Below are 15,780 nucleotides of genomic sequence, written 5' to 3'. Positions count from 1 at the left end.
TTGAAACATAGCTCACAAATTAATGACAATGCAATATTAAATCATTCAATTTCCATATTATGAAGGGTGTACTAACTATGGGCTACACCCCATGTGCGCTCAAAGTTTCAATGTTTACATTTTTGAAGAATGTATCGATTGGAGTAAGATGCTGTTAATTTTGAAACTAAACTTAAATTCATGACAGTTTGTTCAAAGACCAGAGGTTTCTAAGTTTAATGATTATGAGAATATAAGCAACAAAATCTGATTACAGTTAATAGGGTTGGTTTTTATTCACAGGCCATATAAAATAGATTTAATATATTTACACATTCAAGACTAAATACCCCTGCGGCAGCAAACCTACAGGCTTAGCGAATTTCCATTTGCCTGATTGGATTTACACTAAAATGTCTCCTTAAAAATATCACATTTATTCCCTATTTAAACAGAACGAGAGGTCGTCCAGTGGTCGAAACTCGACCAAAAATATGTAATGTACTCACTTAACTATTTTCACCCCACACTGTAAATAAAACATGTGATTGGAGTTTCCTCCATTTGTTTTGATTTTCTGTTTATATTTCGTTGTTATTTCGTAACCAGCATAGCAACGCATAAGATCCATGTTATTTTTTTACAACTTTTAAACTTATTTTTTGTGCTTATCTTTGAGCCTATTTAAATTTATAAAGGGATTCTGCACACCTACAGGAAAATAGCTTTCCAACGGTATGCGTAGATTTTCCCTACGATGCACACGAGCTGAGAAAAAAGGTTTTAAAGAAACATGCTTGCCTATTAATATATAGATACAGTTTTCTGTACCAACTAGGTTGAAGCACAATTTGCCCTATGCATAATGACACTATAGGACGATTATTACCTTATTACCATGTCTTCATCTTTTACCCAATAAGGGATTGATGGCGTCAGAATTTCAATATATACAAAAATACATAATAACAAACTGAATTTGAGTAGATACAAACATATACATATATTTACAATTGCGATGTTGTTATAGAAGACAATAACACTTAATGTCTTCTAAGTGTTATTCATAGAACAAGTAACTTATCACTATGGTTAAAAGTTATAGCAATGTCATTTTTAACATTAAAAGTAAAGAAAGGCAATAAACTCCAATTTCAGTAGGCTAGGCTCTGTAACACAAAAAAGTATTTTTAAATAATCGTTTTACAGTTTTATTGATCTTAATTGTTGATATAAGACATCTATAAATGAATCTATATTAAAGAAATAAAATGAGCTTTTAAAATATAGTTTGGTTGTATGACCTTTGAACTTAATGAAATTTACATATAAGATGCTTAAAAATAATGCAATATTTAAAAATAAGTACTAAGTTTAAATATGATGGGACACCCAAATATTTAGTTCTGTTGTTGTAATGTTAGTTTTATAATGCCAACAAATTAATTACAATCTAGGAATAATTTGTTTTCCAAGTAACGTTAGATACAATACTGACATTTTTTGTTTAAAAGTTTGTTCAATAAAAATGTAGTTGCAATTAATTTTACATTTACCTAATGTGCGTGATATAAAAAGTAACGTCTTTGGAAAAGTAGCTAAAATTGTAGCTGTAGCTACATTTCATTGTAGCTGTAGTTGTAGCTAGCTACTTTTTCGGACCTGTAGCTGTAGCTGTAGCTAAGCTACTTTTTTGGAAATGTAGCAGTAGTTGTAGCTAGCTACATTTTAAAAGTAGCTTCCCCAACACTGAAAAACGTACCTTAGAAAATGTTATATAAATGCATATTTCTTTAATATATATCACTTTTTGCATGCTACAGTTTGTAGCCTACATTATGTATCTAAGAATAAGAGTGCCAAATATCAACACTGTAGGTTTCTAAATACCCCCGCCTCAGCAAAACTGCCGACTAAGTGAATATCTATTTGTCTGAATTGATTATCAATTGAACCTATTTAAATAACATTAGGTTTAAATAACAAGTAGCTAGGTTTGCTGCTAAAAGGAAACAAATAAAGTGTGTTTTTAGTAAAATATTAATAGCTTGGTATAAAATAAATAAATTTACCAAGTTTGATCAAAATATATCCATAAACAAGCAAACTACAGAAATTAAAAAAAAAAAAACATTTTACAATATTCTGCATAAGAATAACAAGGGGAATTTTAAATTTACAAATGTTTGAATTTTCTCCGTTACGGTACCGTACCTACCAACAAACGTACAAAAACACTTTGATATACCTACTATATTATTTGTTTTTTAAGCTCTTTTAATACAATACAACTTGTCCAAAATAATTCTGAGGAGAATCAAAATCTATGCTAAAGAATGTGTAGAAGACCATCAGGCAGGCTTTTATAAGTGGACGCTCAACAGCAAACCAATTACATGTGTTGCAGCGTTGCAGCAGATAATATCAAAGTATTGGGAGTATGATAAAGAGTGCCACATCCTGTTTATTGACTTTATAAAAGCATACGATACCATAAAGAGACCCAAACTCTGGGAAGCAATGCACAAGTTTGGGATACGGGACAAGCTGATTAAGTTTGACAGTTTGACAAATATATGTGTGGATGGATCCAAAAATAAAGTCAAGGTAGAAAGTGAATACTCTGACACGTTTCAGACTAACACAGGAGTTAGGCAAGGTGGGAAGATTTCAAAATGACGATTTGGGACCATTTAAAGTCGACAACCTGACGTTTGAGAGAGAGTTTCTGAATTTAAGTACTTAGGAATAACAGTTAACTCCATTAACAAAACAGAAAATGAAAGAGAAAAGAGACTTATCGCTGCAACTAACTGCTTTCGAAGCATGTCAAAAATCTTAGGATCCAAATTACTGTCGAAAGCCACAAAAATAAGAATTTATAAAACCACTAGCAGAGTACCCGTCCTTCGTACGGGGTTGGAATATAAAATAAAATAATATAAAATGCTTATTGCAGTTATACTCAAGCTTTGCGTTTGCAAAAAGGGAGGACACAGTTTGATAAGATTTGCTTTTTTAAATTTACAGTATTCTATAGTATTACACATCTACCATAGTCATAATGTTCTACCACTTCACCTAAACAATAGAGAAAAATAAATTATCAACAATTCCTAAAATATCACAAATTATTCATGAAATGAAAAACATAAACATACTGTAAACAATCCTACTTTGACAGTTCTCATTGTGAATCACAGTTTTTTGTTGCTGCTTAGTTCAAATTAGCTGTTTTCATAAATGCAAAAAAAATATAGTGCTGCACCCTGTTGGTAAATCTTATAACTTTTTAATGCTTTTCCATATCATAGAACCAACTTTTTTAGTTGAAACAGCTGACTAAATTCTTTAACCCTCCGAGTGTCCCTTGTTTTGGCCTTAATTTCTGCCTATTTTTAGCTCATTTGCAAGGTTTTATTAAATTGGATCTGAGAAGCTTAAAAACAATGTTAATTATACTGTTCTATATACCATTTTGTTTGGAAAATCATGGGCTTCAATATTATATATAAAACATAAGGAACATTTGTTTAAAAAAATATTTTGGAAAATTTTCCCAAAAAAATAAGTTTGCGCTCAATGAAATTGTATAAATTATAGGCCTATAAATATTTGAAAATAGCCACTTTGTTCTAAATTTTATGAGGATTACAAATATATAATCATATAGTGAGGTAAGTTATCAAATAAATATGTTATGAGTGAAAAACAGATTTCAGTCCATTGCGTTTAGCTAAGAATGCATAGCCTAACCATAGCTAGGAATCTGGCTGATAATTTACATCAATATCACTACCTACTTCTTCAGGATCATCAACCAGCCCTTCAAAATCACTTAAATCTTCTTATAATGCACCACGTATATCACTACTTTTGATTTTTAACACTAAAACAATGATAAACGTAATAAAACACATCAGTCATCGGTCCGAGGATAACCAAGCTGTTTACAATTACGCACGTCAGCTGTCTGCTACAATTACGATCGGCTCGGAGAACATACAGCGCTGAGACAGACCTCTGGAGAAAGCTTATAATTTAACGAAAAGAACGATACCTAACTCGATCCAGTTCAATCCAATTCAGTCAGTCATAGAGCCTTTGCCGTAAACAGTGTTCGTGAGTCGCTGCAGCGACGCATGACACTCGGAGGGTTAATTCCCTTTAAATATGAATACTCATAAGGTTAACATGGGGAATTACAGAGCCACTGGGGCGGAGCCCGAAAGGATTTTTGAGATAAGAATATGCCTATATGTTAATCGGGAATGTAAGCTATCATCATGCCAAATTTCAGCCCAATCCGTCCAGTGGTTTATGCGTGATTGAACTTCAAACAAACAAACAAACAAAAAAACACACAAACTTTCACATTTATAATATTAGTAAGATTATCCAACCGGTTCTCTTATATGGATCTGAGGCCTGGACCCTAACCAAACAAAACAAAAGGAGATTAATCTTTATAATAATATAAAGATTAAAATCTTTAATGGTTATTCACCTCCGTATATGAAGGTCGTTATTCACCTCCGTATATGAAGGTCGTTATTCACCTCCGTATATGAAGGTCGTCATTTAATAAATAAGTAGGCCTACATATAGAACACGAACACACACAAAAAAAGATGCGTTTTTGTGTCATTAAAGGGCTTAAATTAAAGGTCTCAATCCCGTGACGGCGGGGAAAATAGTGAAATTCCCCAAATTTAAAATTATATATAACGGAAATATTCTCCATAAGAATAGCATTAGAAGCCATTACTTCTGATTATTGTTTACTTCAATACAGCTGATCGTGATTTATCAATAACCCAGAAAGCAATATTACATTTGGATTAGGTACTCATTTGCCAGTCAATTCTACAATGTACTGTATCACAGCCACCTCTAATACAAGGCCGCGGCAAGCGAAAAGTGGCAACGTCGCATCCGTGTCTTGGTGCGTGGACGTCTTTCCATTACAGTGAATGGAGGAGTCTCGTACCGACGTACGTAATCGCGTTTCTATTACCCTTAATCATTAGTAATGACATTGAGCTTGTTACTACACCATGCCAGATAGATGTGATGTGCCTGGATGCAAGAATAATTACGAAAGCTCAATTAAAAATGAATAATACATACAGTGTTCTAAGATTCTAAGCGATCTGCCGCGTCAGCAACAATGTCTTCCTGCTATTCTTTGGTCAAATAAGACATCTTAAAACAATTCTCGTTTTTGTGTGAAACATTTTCACGAATATGAACTTAGATTTGTAAAAAAATTTAAGAATAAGACATTGATTCGTGTAAATATAGACGCGAGAAGTGATTTTTAGATGAGAATGCCGTACTATTTCCTTATTTATTTGTCTATCTTATTGATAAAAGCTGTTGTTATGTGATAAAAATAACTTAAATAACTGGCACTTTAAAGAAATAAACCGGCGTAAAATATGTACAGTATTACACTATCTAACAATAAAAGCATCATAGTCTCAGACTCAATTTTGAATGTTGATGTTATAAAAAATTCTATTAATATTGTGGAAAGCCATATTATGGAGGCTTAGATTCTGAAATCGTTTACAAAATATTCAAAGTAAATAAATTATTTAGTCAGTATGCCTTCCAAATGAAAACTTCAAATTTTGTTGTTGCTAACTTATGGTTTCCTTGGGTAGTCTAAAACATAATATTTCTATTGAAAATTGAAAATTAATTTTATTTGAACAAATTGTTAGATGTTGGTCTCTACAAATCTCAGAGTCTCTACAAATATTGAAGTGGCAATAAGTTAGTCCTACTGAATTACCATTCTTGGTATAGTAGTTATATTTTGAAAAATTTAACCCCAGTCTGTCTAGTAGTTTTTACTATGTTGAATAACACACATATATACAGACACCATGAGATTGCTATATAATAGTATAGATTATCAAATTGACAAAGGAAATATGTAAATCCCATTTATTTCCACATTCATCGTACTTACAATATGATAAATGCAAACAAAAACATTATGTTTGTATTTTAGCGAATTTCCCATATAGGGAATAAGCTATTACCGTAGTACTCATGGTAAGACCTGGACCCGAGACCGATCTAATTTTTCATTTTGAGGTCCCTAGAGGGCAAAAACACCATCCGTTCAAATTCATATATATATATATATATATTTATATATATATATATATGTGTCCGTTAGCGCGATAACTCGAGCAAAAATGATCCGATTTTGATGAAATTTGGCACAAACGTGTAAACCTACGTTTATTCGAACGAGTTCGCGATCCAGCATAATCGGACCATGGGAACGGGGGATTATGGGGGTTTTTATGGGGTAAAAATGGGTTTTTCCTATTTTTGAACCTAAAAACAAAAAATTTTGCGATTTCTTTCTAAAACATTTTGTAGAGCTTAAAAAAAGAAATAATTTAGTATATTGAAGCGCTGTTGTATGCCTAACGGTCACGGAGAAAAATCAAAAATAGTGTAATTAAAAATTCCCATGTTATTCTTATGGAGAAAATGAAAATTGTTGTAGTTTACTTGTTTATGGGTATATATTGATAAAATTTGGCAAATTTATTTATTTCATCCTATACTATTGATGTATGGTCAAAAAACACTTTTTACCTTCCCCGTAGCAGCAAACCTAAGCACTTGTTAAACCTAATGTTATTTAAATAGGGAATAATATGTCTTATTTATGGAAATATTTTAGTAAAAATGTAATCAGACAAGTTGAAATTCGCTTAGTCTGCAGGTTTGCTGCGGCGGGGGTATTTAGTTTTATACATATTGTGGTATGTTGCAATTATTCACTAAATAAACAACCTAGATTCTAATTTGTATATTTTACCATACCCCAAAATCCACTAAAATATGTGATTTAAATACTTTCATTCATTGATACAGAGCAGTACTCTCATTGATGTTTATAGCCTAGCATGAGTGCCGGACTCAGGCGGCGGGTGAATGCGGGGTTGCCAGTTCGAACGTCGCGGCCTTGTATTAGAGGTGGCTGTGACTGTATACTATAAAACCAGGGATAACGTTACCTATAATAATTCAGACTTTTAGAAACATCTTAGAAAGTTGAAATCAATAGTTTTACTATGAAATTTGCAAACTTGTGTATTTTAAAGTAAAATGTGTTAAGCATATAATAAGTAGTAGAATCATAGGATATGGCGCAAATCAAAGGAATGGAACTCAGAATGGCTGGAAAAATAATGAAGTTTTTTCTTCTCATTCGAAAGTTATTGTTGTGTTGAAGGAATGTTCAACATGAAATAACCCCATTGACTAAATAATAAAACGATTCAAGATTGACGTAGAAAAGTCCAACTGTTAAGTTTGCAGTGCTGGCAACAAATTTCTAACAATCAGAACAGTGTAGTAGGGATTGCTAAATCATGGTATAGAGTGGAGGGTGTACGACTTACGTAGGCTACTAAATGAAGAAATAAATAGGAAAAAATATTTGCATGCTTTATTTTTGACTAAAATTGTTTTAAAGTGTAAGTAAGATACTAGAGTATAACCAAGCAACAAAAAAATGCAATAAGTTACAAAAAATGTTCACAAATTTTTAATGTTTTGGTAAATGGCCCCCTTAATACAGTCACGAACCCACATAAAGTCCAACCTATCTTCCTCACATGTATTTTCTGTCATCAAATGGAATTTTGAAAATTACGAGTGAGGTAGGGTTAGGATAGGATAGGTTAGATTAGAATAGCTGAGCTTAATATTACTGTAGCCTAATACAAGCTGTTGGCCCGCCCTACGTACGGGAATCAAGTAGACCATTTTTTTTTTCTTTTTAAAGAGGTTGGCGGCCTCTTTTAACCTTGCATATGCCCGTCCACATAGGCTAAGCGCCCGTGCGTGGATCGTTTACAGCAAAGCAAGGAGTGAGCCGGTACAGTACAAAGGTGAAGTGTACTGATAAAATGTTATCAGCAGTGACCAGGATCCGAACCCACGACATCGCTGCCTTGGGCCCGTAGTCCGCGACGCTACCGACTGAGCCACCGACTCACTAAAACTGCTCATTAAAACTCATTGAACTCATTAAAACTGTATATAGTGTGTCTATTAGTAATTCAGGCATAGTTTAAGCAGTTCAAAATTGATACGGTAGTAAAAAAAAGCTTCCAAGATGAGTTAAAACATATGATCATTGTTATTTCCCCATCCTTTCCTCAAAAAGTCGATTAGTAAAATAATTTTCATAAGCTTTCTTTTCAAGATTCGTGAGCTTCGATTCGTATCCAGCAATAGTTATAGAATCTTACTTATTTCCTATAATCAATGACAAAATCTCAGAGTAAATAAACTTACCTCATAGGCTAAATCTATAGAATATTTTTTATTCAACCAGCTGTTAGTTATATCAAATTATATTTCACTAAAACAAACTAAATATTTTAAAGACTGCTCAAAAAAATAAATTAGAACATCTATTATTTTACTATGTAGGTAGGGTGAAGTGGGGTAAGTGTGACCTAAAAATCATAAAGTTCATCTTTACAATTTTTTTTCTCGGTTATTTCTAAAGCTAGAAACTTGAAATTTTTAATACTTAATCTTTGGAAATATCTTTATTGGTAAAAAAAAACCAATGTGATAAACTTATGCCTTCACTATTTTTTTTTTACTTTACTTACAAAAAATGCCTGCCAGCTGTCACACTTGCCCCATGGGGTCGGGGCAAGTGTGATAGCGGCCTCTATAAAATTCTGTATCTCTTTTATTGGTAAATGGGGCATTTGTGATAAATACCCAGTTAGTGCTCTTTCAGGAACATTTTGATTTAAGTCCCTATCATTCTTACTTTTTGAGATATTTACAAATGAAATAAAGACGTACAAATCTGCGGAAATTTGTAAAAACTTGCATCAGATCACACAGATTAACATCAGATTACATCAGATCACACTTGCCCCGGGTGTCGGTGTCACACTTGCCCCAGCCATTGAAAATTTCCGGGGTAAGTGTGACATGTGGTTTTAAATTTAATAATAAATTTGTACACGTTTTAAATATTTTTTTTCTAAAAGTTTAGCTTTTAGGCTCTTAAAAAATCTGAGTTTGATATAAATTTGTCAAAATTTAAAATAACTACAAATTAAACAAAATTTCCGAACAAACTTTGATTTTGACCTAAAATGTCGGACTTATAAAAACCAATAAAATCAACATATACAGTACCTAGTTACTAAATTGATAAAAAACTATGTAACTAGATACCTTATATGTCAAACATTATTTCTATGACAAAACCAATTTTTTTCAGTGATTCCCAAAAACAAGATGGCCGGCTATCACACTTACCCCGCTGTCACACTTACCCCACTCCACCCTATATTTAAATAAACTCTCATCTTCTTACCGATTAAATAAACGTATCAATGGTTATAGCATTACACATAGTATAAATAAGTAAATTCTACGTATGTCATTTCATTTTCATCCAAAAGCTGAATTTGTGTCGAAAAACAGGGAAGGTTAACAGCTATTATTATACCAAAAGCTAGAGTAGAATGTTAGCGTCGGCTGTTAACTTAAAAAAAGCTAATATTCATCGGGCAAATGTTTTTTTTTTCAATTATCTTTACCGCATAGCAGTTAATACTGTAGATTTTTTTAAATTTAAAACTTAAGATTTTGGAGCACACAGACAGATGTCAGCTGGTGTGGCAGTTAACTTTTAAGAGACTTTTTGGCAAACCACTTGCTTCTAACTGCTTTGACTATCTTGCCTTTCAACAAGTCCCAGGTGGAGCTGGAGTCTATGGTCTTGTTACAAAAGACAAGTTTAATGCCAAACCTAAACATCCAGATTATGATTCAGCTTTCGAAGATTTAACTGAAGACTTAAAAAAAAAGAGATTTTATAAATTAATCTGCTCGTCCATGGGGTGTGTGCGGGATGGAATACCAGTGGAACATTTTGCAGCCAATATTGTGAAATTTCATAGGCTCACTGGAGCCCAGGTAGAAATAATATCTTACAAACAATGCTGGGCCTTCAGAGTGCCATGGAATGGACTTTCTTACGAGGAGTTTAGTGCCAGTTTGAAACATAACATTCTAACTAAATATTTACAAGCTGAACCTTCCCCTGACGCCTTTCGTGCAAACCAGCCTGAGACCTGTTCTCCTTTAGCCTAACTGTGGCATCTCTACATCTGGAGACAATACCAGTACCACGGATGACTTCCACCCTGACCAACCTCGGACCTGCCCGAGGGGCCACCTCAGGGTTGCATTTTTGAAGTATGTAGTTATTTGAAGTGTTTTTTCTGGATTTTAATTTTACAAAAACAGTCTGCAGGCGACTTTAACTAACAACTCAATACATTACAACCTAAACTTTACCTTCCTAATCTAACCTACCTTCAAAGGACTTGATGCAGTCACCAATTCATATAAAGCACGATCTACCACCCTGACATACCTTTTCTGACGTTAAAAGGAGTTTGCTTACATTCTAGAGGTTTGGTTAGGTTAGGTTAAATATTAACTTACTAGCTGTTGGCTTACTTAACCCATAGTTAAATCCACTTGTAAATGTCATCCATCCTACCTTGTTTATTGTAATGTTGTATATTATTATGGAGAAATATTGAAAAATATCCATCAGCTGTGAAAAATAATGGTATATTTGGATTCAGGGAAATTGTTTAGATGAGGGTGACCAAGCGTTCTATAGTAAGTTATATATCATTGGAAACTAGATTTTTACCTGAAAATAATGGTGCAAAAATTTTTCTGCTTCCACAAAAACTCAATTTTCTACGATTTTTTAAAGTTTATTACTGTAATGCCTCTTGTCGGCTCGTCACTGTCGCCATAACTTTGCTGTGAATTGACTGACCAACACAAACATGAACATGAACGAACGGAGTGACTGAAATTGAAAGGATCGTCTAGGGAAGAAGAAGAAACCTAATATGACAAAGAGTAAGTTTATGCAAAGAGGACAAAGAGGTAGAGGCATTTATAAATTCAACTGAGCGTTGATTATGAACTACTTCAGTTCTTATTTAGACATGTGAGGTTGGTAGGTTGGGTGTTAAAAATGCGGACTCGTGACTGTATTAAGTGTTTTGAAGTTAGGTTAGATTAGGAAGGTAAAGTTTAGGTTATAATGAATCGAGTTGTTGATTTATATTATCTCCAGACTGTTTATACACTTTGTAAAAAGTACTACAAACACAATAAATAATAATTTCAAAAATGCTGCGCATTATTTATTGTGTTTGTAGTACTTTTTACAAAGTGCATAAACAGTCTGGAGATAATATAAATCAACAACTCGATTCATTATAACCTAAACTTTAACTTCCCTAATCTAACCTACCTTCAAAGGACTTAATACAGTCACGAGTCCACATAACATCCAACCTACCAACCTCACATGTCTTTTTCAACTAATTAACTAATTTTAAACTGTCCGAGAAGTTTGGTTGGGTTAGGTTAGGTTAGAATAGTGCCAATATGTTGGTTATACATTTTATATAGCCTAATAAGTCTCATTACGGTAGTTTTTAAGGCTAATCAAATAGGTTAGCACTAAATAAATAAGAACTAATTAGCACTCATTGATTATAATCCAGTTGTATATTTAAAAGGGTTTGGATGCATGGTAATATTTATATTCCAAACTACTTTGAAAAGAGGCCCTTTTCCATAATGAATTACAAACTAATACCTATTATTAGTAAATCAGCTGATTGCTAAATTCAAATCTAATGTAAATAAAACATTTCAAGTTACAGCTTGTAACATTCAGTTTATTATGAAACAGCGTTTAGAATAAATGATACTCCGCGGTGATGAAAATTAACCATTGTTTAGCATTAATCTGACCTATTAAATCATTCCGCATTATTTCACCAGTTTTTGAGAGGTAGGAAGTGTGAAGGATTATGGATTAATTTCTTAAATTTAATTTTTATATATTTATGTGAAGTTTAGATGGCAGGTGGTTGTTTAGGTTGTGAAGTGAGCTATGTTGAATCAATAAGGAAAGACGAATTTAATATTTTACAATTTTACGTTGATCACGGGGTTTACAGCCGTACCAGACGTTGCGGCAATCCTTTGTGCGGTAATGAGTTGGTGGTGAACGATTTGGAAGGGGATTTTAAATTTAGGTGTGGGAAAAGATACGCTCCAAGATTAAACGCAAAGAAAGTTAAGAGTAGATTTATTGCGAGTGCTAGAAAAGGAACCTTTTTTGAAAGGGCCAAACTTTCGTTGCCTGACATTTTTTATATTGTAGCAACCATATTATGTGTTCCACCGCCACGACAGACATTTCTGAGGCATAATTTCGGGTTGTCTTCAAGTAGCATAGTTGATTGGTACAGTTTTTGCAGGGAAGTGTTTGTAGATCACGTGGCCAACAGTGATATTAGATTAGGCGGTGTTGGTCACGTGGTTGAGATTGACGAAGCAAAGTTCGGTAAGCGGAAATATAACAGAGGACGATTGGTAGAGGGGCAATGGGTGTTTGGGGGGATTGATAGAACGACAAAGGAAACCTTTTTAGTGCCAGTGGACAAACGAGACAGGGACACGTTATTAGCTATTATTAAAAGGCATATCTTGCCAGGAACCAAAATAATTAGCGATTGTTGGCGTGCGTATGACTGTTTGGAAAACGAGGGGTTTTTACACGAAACCGTTAACCATTCCATAGAGTTTGTGAACCCACATACGCACGCCCACACTAACACAATAGAAAGAACCTGGCGAGGTGTAAAGGACAAAATACCCCGTTACGGACGTAAACGCACTCATTTTGTGGGGTATTTGGGCGAATATCTGTTCAAAACCAAATATCCAAATTTAAATCAGAGGATCCACCACTTTTGGGTTGCGGCAGCGAGTCTCTACCCCCCTGAGCTCTAAGGTAACTAACTTAATTATTACATTAGGCTTTACCTAATTCAACAAGATTTGGTAAGAGATGACTTACTAAATACTACATTTCCTATTCTGTAGTAACGTTAATGGCTTCAATTATCACACGATTGGTGTTGGCCACACAAATTAGAGCTAGACTGGTTGTAGACATAGCTCTCAGTGATAGGAATGTTTTGAATGATATATCATAAGTATTAATCAATTTACCTGATTAATAGCACGGTCAGTATTTTGCCCTAGTTTGAATATTTCAACAAGCTGGTGAAAATTAAATTTTAGGCTAAGTTGAATTAAAAAACATCAACACACTCTGGTGTGGCCAAAATCAATCACTCTGAAAGTTGTCTTCAGCTGATTCATGACACATGTAGGCCTAGAGTGGAAATCTACTTTTAAGTTTAGTAGTTTTGTTAATGGTTTGGTCATAGATTAAACATATTGGCTAGTGTAGGGTTGGTTAATTCTGCCACTACACTATTATCATAATGGAACATAACGGCTACATGGTCAAAACCGTAGCTTAGCCACTCGGTGAAGCGAAGAGAAGAACGAAAATTTATTTCTTGATGCCTTCTTCATTTTTCATGATCATAATTCATAATCCAGCCCAGTCCATTTCCATTAGTCCGGATCCAGATTAAATATGTCCGCCCGTGAGGGGTTTATTTTAAATCTTAATTAAATTTAAATGAATATAACATAATAGCCTGCTTAAATTAACGTATTTACCTTTCTAAGTGTGGTTTGTGAGGGTAATATTTAATTTCAAATGGAATATAATTAATCAATAAGTGACTTGGGTTATTATCTTTGATTTTACAGTGTAAACGAAGTGCAGATTCAACGTAGGCCTACTGTACCTAAGAAAACATTAAAAAAAACTTCAAAAAATCGTAATAAATTCAGTTTTTGTGGCAGCAGAAACATTTTTGCACCATTATTTTCAGGTAAAAATCTAGTTTCTAATGATATATAACTTACTATAGAACGCTTGGTCACCCTCATCTAAACAATTACCGGATTGAGGAGGTAAAAACCTATAAAGTAAGATATCAAAATTAAAAATTCGTTTGGAGGCACCTATACGGAATAATTACCCATTGATAGGCGTAGTAGGCTATATTTTTACAGACAGTCCTAGGCAAGGCCTAAAAACACTCTTACCTCAATCTCTCCTCAGAATTCATGGGAGATGCTGTTTCAGTAATTTCAGGCAAAATTGACACCTCCTTATCCTCAGATCTGACAACAAATTTCATAAGGTCCATGAAACCAGTACAACAAACCTTATGAAATGCAAAGAAACGGTACTGTCCATAACCAACATTCGAAATGAGATTGATTTAAGTTTTTTGTTTACAAATACAAAATAATTTAAGTTAATTTCAGAAAACCGAGATTCGAGAAGCCCAAACTAGAAAATACGTTTAGTTTAGACAGAGAAGTAAAAGAAGAAAAGTTCTTTTTCTTTCAGTACAAAAACAAGTTAAGTGAACAAACAAGGCAGTTAACGAACCTTCATCTTGGAGAGTGACGTCAGAGCAGAGCTTGTTTACAGAAACACAGGGGGAAGTGGAGTTGACCTAGGAGGCACAAATTGTAAAACAAATTACTGTATTGTAATATTTATTTAAACAAACTCAGAATCAAATTATTCATGTGTCAGGATGGATATCCCGGGATATCCCAGTACAACACATCTTTTGTGTAAAAAATAGTGTGTTGTTTGTCTTTGTTTGCTCTTGTTGATGTTATTTTCAACAAATAAATATTTATAAAGATTTTCAAAATAATCAGTAAATTAAGGGCTTTAATTTGAGCTATTGATCACTTGATTTAGTTATCTTCAAGAATCTGTATTACTCAATTAAAAAAAATTAATTTAATTATTTCTCGTATATGATATTTATTTCAACGCTCGCTGCGGATTAGCATGGGTCCTTTAGTTAGTATATGAATCCTGTGGGGTTTTAAAAACACAACCACGTGTCTTAGAGCCTTATTATGCGCGGCCACTCGAGTGGCGCGCGACCGCGACTGCTCAAAGGCCACATTTAGCGGGCCATGTTATTATATGGCGCTTATTAAGCGACGCGACTGCGGTGGCGAGGCACGCGACAGTCGCCGCGACTGGCCACTCCAGTCGCGCACCCTCGCTACTAGTCGCGAGCCCACGCGACTGTCGCACCACCAGCGGGCCATGTTATCATATGCTGTTTATTACGCGCGGCCACAGTCGCGGGCCACAGCGGACCCTACTCTCTGCCCTCGCCTCAGTACTGATTTTTGTTTCATCATTTTATTTAATTATATTACCTATATATCAATAAATATTGGTTTTCTTTTCCGAGTCGGTTCGGCTCTTCTACCTGACCGATGTTCATAATTTTGGTCTTAATTTCACGAACAGATTCGCCACCAAGCATCATCATTCATATATCTACTGTATCATTCGACAAAAAAATAAATCAGATTTTTTTACCAAATTCTTACTTCAATTAAAGCCGTATCTCGCCAGTTCTGACTACATTATCCTATATGTTTTGGTCTAAGAACATTCAGTGAAATGTCAGCTTTAATTTTGACCTATTAATTATTAATATCGGACGTATACGCTACTGAATCACGAATCAACAATAATAATAATTATTTTAACACTTACCTACAATTGCACTTACGTAACTCCAATTTTAGTTATTCTACATGTCTTAGTCTTAAAATAGGTTTTAAGTTAAGTTATCTGCTGTAGCCCCCTGGTGAAAGTGTTTTTCCTTTTTAATTATGTATTGGTATATGTAGAGTAGTATAAAGTATTGTAAATTGATTATAAGTTGAATGGACATCAACGATTCTGTATTAAATGGACTG

At 33.9% G+C, this 15,780-nt stretch overlaps 2 protein-coding genes across 4 annotated transcripts in view; one reads left to right on the top strand and one right to left on the bottom strand.

The window, feature by feature from the left end:
• Positions 1-14,427, bottom strand: part of LOC128984750 (peroxiredoxin-4-like) — a 39,444-nt gene extending 25,017 nt beyond the window's left edge. The window contains exon 1 of one of the 3 annotated variants that reach the window (XM_054404104.1): positions 14,077-14,427. In XM_054404104.1, coding sequence (XP_054260079.1) covers positions 14,077-14,180 — 104 coding nt within the window. In that variant the 5' untranslated portion in view covers positions 14,181-14,427. The remainder of the gene's footprint in view (positions 1-14,076) is intronic. The other 2 variants (XM_054404103.1, XM_054404105.1) reach the window with 2 other exon arrangements.
• LOC128984756 (DNA-binding transcriptional regulator BolA-like) overlaps positions 1-15,780 on the top strand; it is a 48,366-nt gene that overhangs the window by 5,623 nt on the left and 26,963 nt on the right. Inside the window, exon 2 of the mRNA XM_054404113.1 lies at positions 13,735-13,859. Coding sequence (XP_054260088.1) covers positions 13,735-13,859 — 125 coding nt within the window. The remainder of the gene's footprint in view (positions 1-13,734; positions 13,860-15,780) is intronic.

This window comes from Macrosteles quadrilineatus, unplaced genomic scaffold (assembly GCF_028750875.1).
Source record: "Macrosteles quadrilineatus isolate MER2022 unplaced genomic scaffold, UCM_ALF_1.0 Scaffold_2__2_contigs__length_208266976, whole genome shotgun sequence".
Lineage (NCBI taxonomy): Eukaryota > Metazoa > Arthropoda > Insecta > Hemiptera > Cicadellidae > Macrosteles > Macrosteles quadrilineatus.
This window is presented reverse-complemented; position numbering and strand designations above follow the sequence as displayed.